The sequence below is a fragment of the Brachyistius frenatus genome, unplaced genomic scaffold, assembly GCF_029030835.1.
Source record: "Brachyistius frenatus isolate BFR_SWC_R1_liver_20210118 unplaced genomic scaffold, ASM2903083v1 Contig_23, whole genome shotgun sequence".
Classification (NCBI taxonomy): domain Eukaryota; kingdom Metazoa; phylum Chordata; class Actinopteri; family Embiotocidae; genus Brachyistius; species Brachyistius frenatus.
Window position 1 is genome coordinate 4,393,830 of NW_027210622.1, and position 11,386 is coordinate 4,405,215.

An 11,386-nucleotide genomic window follows, 5' to 3' on the forward strand; every position below is an offset into this window, starting at 1 on the left:
ACTGTGCAACTGACAACAAAAATCTCTTAATCTTGAAAAAAGACTTCTAAAAATGTGTGTGATCGTTTGTTTCCAGGTTTTTAGTACAACTCCCTCATAACTCTACAAAAATAGTTACATTTGGCCCTGGTGGCTATCATATTATAGGTAGGCCTTCTAAATATTACAAATAAATAAATTAACAGTGAAACTATTCAGATTCTACTCGAGAACAATTTGAAGAATATGCATCCTCTGTATACATTTCCATTTATATTCCAAAATATATAAATGACTATACATTCTATGAACAAAGATCTATTCTGAAACCTGAAGTATTGTTGAGCATTTGTGGATATCATAAAAAGACTTGCTGTTTAAAGCTAGCTCTCTTGAACTCTTTCACTAATGCCCTGCATCCCATTTACACACAACAAACTCAACCAGTAGTGCTTTTGTTGCTGCCCGTCTTAGTGATTTTTAATAACAACATGTTGAGGGAAGACAAGAGTCATAATCATAATTTATTCAGACACATTTTGCTTCCTGCCCTACTTTAAAGTAATTATAATTTGTTTTAACGTTTAAAGGGAGTATATTTTGAAATGATAAACCTGCAGACAAGTTCACCATTGGAAACAGACACTCACACACTTGGCCAAAAGAAAAAGTTGATACAATGCATGTAAAGAGAGGCAGAGGTTGTGTCATTAATGCACAAAATGTTTCCCATTCTGATTCTTATTTTGATAGACAATGTTTTTTTAAATTGACTTTCATCCATCCTTATCATCACTCACCCTTCTTCTAGTTTGAGACATTGGGATTTTTTCAATGCACTTTTCCACATTTTCTTTCAAATATAATATTACTTCAGGACCTTTTGTTTTTTTCTCTTAGTAATTGTAATATTTGAAGTAGTTTTATTTAGCTTTGAATACATAAGCATAATGTCACTTAGGTTTTTAATTTTTCCCTCACAAAACTACATTTTGGATCTCTGTCCAAATGCACAAAACAAAAAAAAAGCAAAACAAATTCAATCCGGCAAAAAACAAAACAACTATAACAAAAACACTGAACAAATAACTCACAAATAAGTTACCATAACTTAGAGGTTCCCTAACTTTTGAAACTAGATAGGCCTACCACTAATTACCAAATCAAACTTCCTAAAAAACCTCCTCCCCCAGCAAATACCAACAATATTTTTCATGAAATAAATCCCTGCAATAGCCTCAGAAAAAGGAAAATAAACAACATTTGGCTACAGTTTCAAAATCTAAGAAAATAGGGGTAGATTTTTATTCTTAAATTAGTTAAATGATTAACAACCATTTTTCTACCATTGTAATGTGATGTGTATGGCATTTATGTGGCCTAAAATAAAAATAAATTGAATGCAAATGTTTTTGGACTGAGGCTAGCTGGTGTGCAATTGAGAAGGCCCCGCTGTGAGGTTCCTGTATACCAGCAGGTGTGTGTAACAACTGGTACATAAAATCCCAGTTTGGTTAGGTTACGTGGTAAACCTGGTAAACAGGGGTGGATAGTTGGAACACTAACAAGAAACACTGCACGGGCAGGGGAAAAGAAAAAACAATACATTAAAAAATATAGGGCCCTTTCAGTACTGAAAAGGAAACCACTACTGATAGAAAAACAAAAGAATTGGACCCAAACAAACAAACAAACAGTTAGGAGCCACTGGGAAGGGGAGCACAATATCAATTTGAGATTGGCTTCAGACAGCAACTTTCCACACTGTTTAAAGAAAAAAAAAAATGTTTTCGCACTTTATACACACATCTGTGTGAAGCTCATTGTCATGTGTCATGTATGACATGTGTCACATCCTCAGTGTGTGTGTGTGTTCATCTTAAATGACCTGAGCATGAGTAAGAAAGTGTCACTTTATGTGTGTGTCAGTACACATGTCATTAGCTGTGTAATGCAGTAAGGTTCAGCGTGTGTCAGTGTGTGTGTTTAGTTGTGGTCATGGACAGAAGTGGATAAGGCTGCAAGCGTCACATGACACCCAGTGCCTGTGTGCTATGTGATACTGCGGTGTACCTGTGTTTGTGTGCGTTTGTGTGTGTTTGTGTGTGTGTGATAGCTCAGGTCCTGTTCCAGAGCAGCGATTACACACAGAGAGAGGCAAACTACGAGTAACAACTAGCGAAGCATTCAGAGCTTCTGACAGGATGTAAGATTTTAAGAATTTTCTGTGGTCTCGGCTGGTTCAGCCTCAACAGGGGAGAATGGGGATCAGAATCGAGTGACACTCTGGATTTGGACCCGGGCTAGATCAGCAACTGCTTTGCTGAATAATTGATCCCTCGGCTTGTGACTGGTTAAAAATGAGGAAGGCATCGTTGATGGTTTGGATCAGCCTTTTGGTGCAAGGTCAGTTCTGCATGATGGATTATTTGATGCTGGTTGCAAGTGATGCACAAGGATAAAAAAAAAAAAAAAAAAAAAAAATTGTTTTGTAAAGTAAAGTCTGCCTTCCTTCCTGCCACTTCTCTTGTCTGCAGTGTCTTTTTTTTCAGACTTGTGTCTTTTTATTTTACTCGGTGTTGTACCCAACCTGTGCTCTCCTCTCACCCCCTCAGTGTCCCATTGTGCCCAGGGCCAATTTGCCCGCAAACTTCTAAATGACCTGATGGAGGACTACTCCAATGCTCTGAGACCTGTAGATGAAACAGACAAAGCGCTCAATGTGTCCCTGCAGATCACCCTGTCACAGATCAAAGACATGGTGAGTACAGAGGAAGCTCAAACATGTATGATCACGAAACACGGAGTCACAGATACGACCCTTTAACAACATACAAACAAAATCTCTCTAGATGCTTCATTATTTTGGCTTTAAATTGGTGATAATATTGCAAATACATATATTCTGTACCATCTTGTTCCAGCACTTCATTAAATCTATAGGATGCCTACAGTGACTACAATATACAAGTCCAAGAAAAAAATTATTATGGCTCCATCATTGACATTACATGGAACAGAGACTGAATATTTTGTGAAATGTTCATGTACAAATTTCTCCCCAAATCAGCTGGAAGCATTTGTGGCCTTTTGAAACGTTGGGATGTTGGCTAGATTATAATCCTGTTGATTTGACCAATGCTGTGCCAGACAACATGTGTTTTTTGTGAGTTGTAAAAGTTGATGATTAAAAATTATTTATTAGTCATCTTATCACACAAAATGTGCAGTAACATAGAGTCAACCTGACGCTGTACCAAAAGAGGTCGCTGTGCAATAAAGAACAACAATCAAAGTGAGAGGGAAAAAGAATTAGGATACGAGTAACACTTTCTTGAAAAGTAATAATTCAAACGGAGGTAAAGGTGATGAAGATTCACATTTCCTTGTAGCATGTATAAAAAGTGAGCCAAGATTGAGAGTATGATGAAGTCACATAAATTCAGCATCCACATTATTAAGAATACGTGAACAGACTTATATAAATCAAAGCAACTTTAATACACACTAGTTTTCTCATGTCTTTTAGCATTCAGGTGTGTCTTGTTCTTGTTCTGGGCTGCATTATGTTAAGAGGTGTTTCTAATATTCAAATCCCATCATATATGTAAATTAAAGGATTAAAAAATATTGTCACCTGCCTTATGACCTCAGAAATAAACACAGGTTTATATTGATGCTGAACATTATGAACTTTGTAAATATAGATATTATGGCAGGGCTGTTGTATTTGGACTTGTGGCCACTGAATGTATGTTATCCTTTTTTGTGTCCAGTGCGAGCAATTTGTTTTCCTGATTTACAATACAATTGTATTCGCTATTATATGTCTCTAACAATGTTTCTATATGTCAGATTACAAAACCACTGAGTCCCATGCTTCGGTCCCTTTATGAAACTCTATAGTTTGTTTTGTAATACCCTCACTGACTGGTAGATTTCCACATGTAGGGGACTCCACATCGCCAGTTTGTAACTTAAGTAATACATTTACATTCCTCAAACCTGAACTAATATATCCAGGTAGTATCAGCCAGAGTAAGATTTCTGTGATTTGAGAAAGCTCCTTTGCATGCCACACCTACTTAATACAGCTGTTTTCAGAGTAGGTATCACACTCAGTGACCACCTATTAGAATTAGCCTCTTAATCTTCTCTTGGTTGAATATTTTAAAAAAAACAACGTATAGTTCTAATTTTTCACTAACTGATGGCATTGTTCTTTGATCTACTGTTCATGTAGAGTATTTTATATGTTTGTCTGCATGGGCCTCAGACGTGTCCTCTCTTTATCAAATTCTGGGATTCAACCTTTTTAAATGTCTCTCTCTGTAAATGTGTGTGTAGGATGAGAGGAACCAGGTGTTAACCACGTACCTGTGGATCAGGCAGGTCTGGAATGATGCCTACCTGAAGTGGGACAAGGAGGACTATGACGACCTCGAGATGATCAACATCCCCAGTGACTTAGTTTGGAAGCCTGACATTGTCCTCTACAACAAGTCAGTAACAAGAGGCAGAGAGCAAGGAGACAAAAAACAGAGTGAACGACATAGATGGAAAAACAATGAGTAACAGATAGTAAACAAAAAATAATGAAAAAAGTGCATGTAATTGAGTGCACGCATCTATAAATGTGTCCTGTCCTCCTTGTGTGTGTGCAGAGCAGGCGATGAGGAGTCAGGTCCATCCAACACAAACGTGAAGCTGCGTTATAACGGAGAGATCGTCTGGGACTCTCCGGCCATCACAAGAAGCTCATGTGTGGTGGACGTCGCCTACTTCCCCTTTGACTGGCAGCAGTGTAATCTCACCTTCGGCTCCTGGACCTACAATGGAAACCAGGTGTGTATAAACACAGGACAAATGTGGATTTAATAAGAGGGGGGCATTCAAGAAATATGATATGTTGAACTGACAGCCCACCTTAGACTCTGGACCACATAATCTTAACTTTGTAGGAGAAAACTTTTATTCAGAAAGCTGTATTATGGAAGTGACAAAAGGCCAACTCTGAAAAGAGCACTCTTTTAATGGACACTCCCCTCAAAATCTTTTGTCTCATTAATGGATTTAGGGATGAAAAAGGATCAAATATTTCTTAGAAGCCTTTGAAACCTTTCCCTCAAACCACTTCATCTGTTTGCTCAAACACTCAAACATAGTTTTTGCAAAATAAGGTTAATTAACAGTATTTATTTTATTTTTACTTACTGAGAGAACAGATGAACACAAGTAAATGAAGCTGGAGGTGTGGCTGGAGAAGTTTTATTTTTAAACATTGAACCTTATTTTCTGTCAAGGAAACTAGTAGCAATTGTAGTTCATTAAAAATGATAGAGCTCACTACGTCCTCTGTTCTGTATGAAAGAGTAAAATAAGAGTTTTTATTGCCACATTTCAAGTTCAAAGGTGAGCATTTGAGGCTCAAAAGTTTGACTTTGGATGACACATAACTTTAAAGGTTTAGTATTTTCCCATAATATACCCCGTATAACTCCAAGAAGCAAACATCCAAACAGGATTTCTGTATTTGATTTTGATGTTTTTCTTATGTATGTATTGGTTTTCCCATTATCGCTTTTGGGCAGCAGAAAATCTGAGTCTGACTATTTGTGTGTATGTGCTTGCATTTGTGTGCTCCATATGTGTCCTCCACACAGGTGGACATCAGTCTGGGCATGGACAGCGGGGACTTGTCTGACTTTGTGGATAACGTGGAGTGGGAGTGTCACGGCATGCCGGCGGTCAGAAACGTCATGATGTACGGCTGCTGCTCCGACCCTTACACAGAAATCACCTACACCCTGCTCCTGAAGCGCCGCTCCTCCTTCTACATCTTCAACCTGCTCCTGCCCTGCTTCCTCATCTCCTTCCTGGCCCCGCTGGGCTTCTACCTGCCAGCTGACTCAGGGGAGAAGGTTTCCTTGGGGGTCACAGTGCTGCTGGCGCTCACTGTGTTCCAGTTGTTGGTGGCTGAGAGCATGCCTCCTGCAGAGAGCATGCCCTACATAGGTTTGAATCATTCTTGCCATTCAGTTTTGCCCAATTATTGAACTATTGAAACTTTAGAAATCCATTTCCACCAGGAAAAGAATAAAATGTAGGAAATGTTTTAATCAGAAAATATGAAACTGTTATACTAATTCAAAATTATTAGACACAATACCACAATTTTGACTCATTAACATAAGTGCTTCATAAAGCCTACTTAATATTTAATTTTTTTGACTGAGAAGCTCATAGTTTTGATATATTAGGTTACTACAACATAGTTTGACTTATCCTTTCTTGTCTTTAACTTCGCCCGACAGAAGTGGGTTTCCATATAATGCTCAGTGTGTCTCAGGTGGATATGTATTTGTATTAAAATACTTGGGAATACAGATTTCCTGATCCTTGGTGATAAAGTACGTTGTGTGTAATTGTGCAACTTTATTGTACAAATTAAGAATGGTATGTAAGTGTTCCTTTTCATAAATCTGTCCTCTCTTATAGGGAAGTACTACATTGCCACCATGACCATGATCACAGCGTCCACTTCTCTCACCATCTTCATCATGAACATTCATTTCTGTGGTGCTGAGGCCAAGCCAGTCCCTCACTGGGCGAAAGTGCTCATCATCGACTACATGTCCAAAATCTTCTTCGTCTACGAAGTGGGGGAGAATTGCACAACGCCAGAGAGCGAGAGGACCCCACTGTACCCCGAGGAACCCATGAGTGATAAGGGCCTCTACCATGACGACCGTTTCCATGACGGCTTCTACCATCACGACAGTGATCCGTACAAGTACAGCAATGGCCACGGTGTGCACCATCAAAACAAGCATAACAAAAGCCAGGCAAATGGCAGCGCCAACAGCAGGCATCACCATCACAACAACCATAACAACCACGCCTCCAGGCTGGAGAGGGGTGAGGCAAAGCAGGAGCCCACACAGCGCTACCACCACATCAGGAGGGATGAACTGGACTACCAGGCTCCTCTGCATCCACGAAACCTCCAACACCTGAATGGGGGGCTCAAGGAGCAAATCCTCTACCCCTCAGAGAAGCTTCAAATCCCAGCCTGCCCCTGCTGCTGCCCCTGCCTCCAACATAAACAGGTGACACCACACACCGGTCCTCCCTTTACCACTTAACCTACCTAATCTGATGAATCTTCTTCTAAAGTTTCTAGAAGCGCTGGCTTTAACCCGTCTGTCCGTTCTTCAGGTGGTGAAGAACATCCAGTACATCGCCAACTGCTTCCGTGAGCAGAGAGCGACGTGCGTCAAGGCAGCCGAATGGAAGAAGGTTGCCAAGGTGATGGATAGGTTTTTCATGTGGATCTTCTTCGTCATGGTCTTCCTCATGAGCATCCTCATCATTGCCAAGGCATCTTGACAGCTTCCTGAGTATCTTTTTATCAACATTAATTCTTCAATAATGCTGGGCCCTAAATCCTTTCTACTTCAATCCAACATCAGATAAATCAAGACTGTTTTGTCTACACAGAAATTGTCGTATGTCAGAAGTGTTGTCTGTGTGTGTATGTGAGTGTGTTTGCCTGGGTTCATTGTTCTGTTTTGTTTTGCTTTGACATAAAGAGGACAGGGTCGCTGCACACGAACCCTCCATTTAACCATACACCAACGCTGAGAGTCGTCAGAGCCTCTCGGTTAGTTAACGTCAGGTGCGCTTGCATGTGTCACGTAGCACTGGAGCGGTAAGACAATCTAGGCCTTGAACATGCATGGACTCTCCATTATTGATGAGCTAACAGCCAGACATTCAGCTATAGGCATTGCATTTCTTACATTACGTTTGAAGCAACCAGATGAGGCTGTTTTCCAAAGTCCCTTACAGATGGAGCACCAGCACAACGACCTAAGATACTAATCAAGCAATGATCAAAAATTGACACAGTCATCAGGCAACAACTTAAAGGTGAATCACAAGTATCCTTAATATGATTATTTGTGGTAGCTTGTGCAAAGTAAATATATAAAAGCCATGTGAAGCTGGCAAAGGATTTTTCTTGTCAAGATGTTAGAGATTGGTTTACTTGTTGAGACTCAGAGAGAAAGAGTGAATGTTTACCTTTCTTATAAAGAACCTTCTCTTGTAACACAATATTCAGACCTTAACGCCTACCCCCTGAGATGTACTGCACCTTTTGACTAACTTCCACTTTGTTCATTAGTTCAGTTAAAAAAATAAACCTTTGATACTGTGTTATTAAATATGGTTACGGTCACTGTCCCAGTATTTTGTGTTGTGATACCGATCTACCTTGTTAGACTAGGGGTACATTTAGATAAAATGTCCAGTTCTGGGGTTTTTTTTGCATGTAAATGTCATTTTAACACTTAACACTTCTCTTAGTAGATGAACTAACATCTATCATTAATTAAGTTCTATTTGAAAAGTAAGAATACGGTAGATAAATATTTACAGGTACATTGAAATTTATGTAATCATTGCAATGATATACTCTATGACAAACACCGCATATCAAACAAAGCTTAGTGAGACTATAAAGAGCAGGAGAGTGAATGAACCTGGTTTCAATTGTGCCAAGAGCCGCAAGAGGGCTGATGTGCTCCAACCACAGAGATTCTAATAATGAATGAATGAATGAATGAATAAGGGAGTGACTGTCCGACTGACTGAATGAGTTATTGAATGAAAGTGCAAAATAAAGTACATATAATTAGATTTATGTTGAAAGTGCCCCTGCATAAAAATGCCAAAAGACATAATAGACAGAGAAGTTGAAGGATCATACACATCCTCTGTAAGACAGTTTAAAGCATCGAATAAAATTAAAAAGCACATAAAACACAAGATCATGTTGTAGTAAAACTGCTGATGTACATTCTGCAAGAGAAAAAGTTTGAGACAAACTGCCTTATGACAACATTTACAAAAATCTTTATGGTAAAACAACGAATCACTAAGATATTAATTTAGAAAGAATAACCTTCAGTCAAAACATGAAATCAGAAACACATTAGTTTCCCCCACAAGTGAATTATATTTTAAACGATGTAGAAGTGAATCTGGCAATAAACAGGAGAAAAATTAAGTTTGCACAAAAATAAAATAAAAAAATAAATGTCTGGTCTAAAGTGCATAAATCAAGTTAAAAATTAAAAAAAGGTTGCACTGTTGGCACGATCATTTCTAATGTAAGAAGTAACGTCAGACAAACTGAATATTTCAGGCTCAAACTGAAGCTCATTACTATTTCTATATATAGGTGTTCCCATTTTCAGAGTCCAAATACATACAGTACTATCCTGGATTCACTGAATGTTTTATTTTAACCAGTATTTAAAAAGATGACATTAATAACATACAGTAAAACAAAAGCAGAATAAGTATGATCATTAAATCAGGTACAAATCCATTTAAAGTCCAGTAAGTTTATCTTATTAGCCTCATTCCAGTGGCACAAAAATCCAACTGTCTGCAGTCACATGATGATAGAAACTGTCAATAAATTGTCTGACGGGTTTTATCAGATGAATTGACTTTTGCCTCCATCTAGTGGAGTTTGCAAACAAATGCAAACTGTACAAACTGCTGTTTTAACTCAGTTGTGTTGAGCAGCACTGTATTAGAGTAGCAGAAAAAAACAAACATTTATTTGACAGTTTCCTCTCTTCTGGAGATGTAGAGCCAACATCACATATGCTACATAATACATTGTTGTGCCTCTGTGTAGTGACAACTGTGGCCAAAGGCATTATGTTTTAAAATTGTCTGTCCATCTGTCCGTCGCATGCTAATAAACCTAATATCTAAGGAAAGTCTAAGGAATTTCTTCAAATTTGATCGGAGGTCAAAGGTCATTGTGTCCTCACAAAACAGATTTGTGGTCATAACTCAAGAATCTATATGTAAATTATGATAAATATTTTTAGGATAACATGATGAAGTGATGACATTTTATGTCCAAAAGACAAAGAAAAATCACATCATATAAAAGTTATAAATTGATTTGTATTTGATTGTGTGAAATAAGTATTTGATCCCCTACCAACCAGCAGGAATTCTGGCTCCCACAGACAGGTTAGATTAGTCCTCTTGCTTTAAGAAAGTACTCCAAATCTCAACTCGTTACCTGTATAAAAGACAACTGTCTCAACTCACTGCACAAGGCTGGAATGGGCTACAAGACCATCGGCAAGCAGCTTGGTGAGTAGGAGATAGTGGTTGGTGTGATTTATTCGGAAATGGAAGAAACACAGAAACGGTCTGGAACTCCACGCAAGATCTCGCCTAGTGGGGTATCGATGATCATGAGAAAGGTGAGGGATCAGCCCAGAACTACACGGGAGGAACTTGTTAATGATCTCAAGACAGCTGGGACCACAGTCACCAAGAAAACCATTGGTAACACACTACGCCATAATGGATTAAAATCCTGCAGCGCCTGCAAGATCCCCCTGTTCAAGAAGGCGCATGTACAGGCCTGTCTGAAGTTTGCTAATGAACACCTGAATGATTCAGAGAAGGCTTGGGAGAAGGTGATGTGGTCAGATGAGACCAAAATCCAGCTCTTTGGCATCAATTCAACTTGCCGTGTTTGGAGGAAGAGAAATGCTGACTATAACACCAAGAACACCGTCAAGCATGGAGGTGGAAACATTATGCTTTGGGGGTGTTTCTCTGCTAAGGGGACAGGACGATTTCACTGCATCGAGGGGAGGCTGGACGGGGGCCACGTACTGTGAAATCTTGGGCGACAACCTCCTTCCCTCAGCCAGGACACTGAAAATGGGTCATGGATGGGTCTTCCAACACGACAATGACCCAAAACATACGGCCAAGGCAACAAAGGAGCGGCTCAAGAAGAAGCACATTAAGGTCATGGAGTGGCCAAGCCAGTCTCTGGACCTTAATCCCATAGAAAATCTGTGGAGGGAGCTGAGGCTTTGAGTTGCCAAGCGACAGCCTTGAAACCTTAAGAATTTGGAGAGAATCTGTAAAGAGGAGTAGACCAAAATCCCTCCTGAGATGTGCGCAAACCTGGTGACAAGACACATCTGACCTCTGTGCTTGCCAACAACGGTTTCTCCACCAAGTACTGACTCATGTTTTGCTATGGGATCAAATACTTATTTCACACAATCAAATGCAAATCAATTTGTAACTTTTATATGATGTGATTTTCTGGATTTTTAAAACAAATTTTATATTCTGTCTCTGTTAAAATAAACCTACCATTATAATTATAGACCGTTCATTTGAGGGGGCAAACTTACAAAAATCGGCAAGGGAGCAGATAAAGATTTCCTTCACTGTATATAAGGATTCCTTTGTGGTCCTCAATGCATATATTATATGACTCTAGACTGACATGGATGTAAACTGTGACTTGACTGGTTGATGGAGGCATACAACTACGAGATGG

At 39.2% G+C, this 11,386-nt stretch overlaps 1 protein-coding gene across 1 annotated transcript; it reads left to right on the forward strand.

Annotated features, from left to right (window-relative positions):
• Positions 1–2,249: 2,249 nt before the first annotated feature.
• Positions 2,250–7,514, forward strand: chrna9a (cholinergic receptor, nicotinic, alpha 9a). The gene is made up of 7 exons (XM_069697140.1): positions 2,250–2,385; positions 2,595–2,740; positions 4,327–4,481; positions 4,644–4,824; positions 5,643–5,994; positions 6,478–7,088; positions 7,198–7,514. Exons 1-7 carry the CDS (start codon positions 2,340–2,342, stop codon positions 7,366–7,368), a joined length of 1,662 nt encoding a protein of 553 aa, XP_069553241.1. The 5' UTR covers positions 2,250–2,339; the 3' UTR covers positions 7,369–7,514.
• Positions 7,515–11,386: the final 3,872 nt, after the last annotated feature.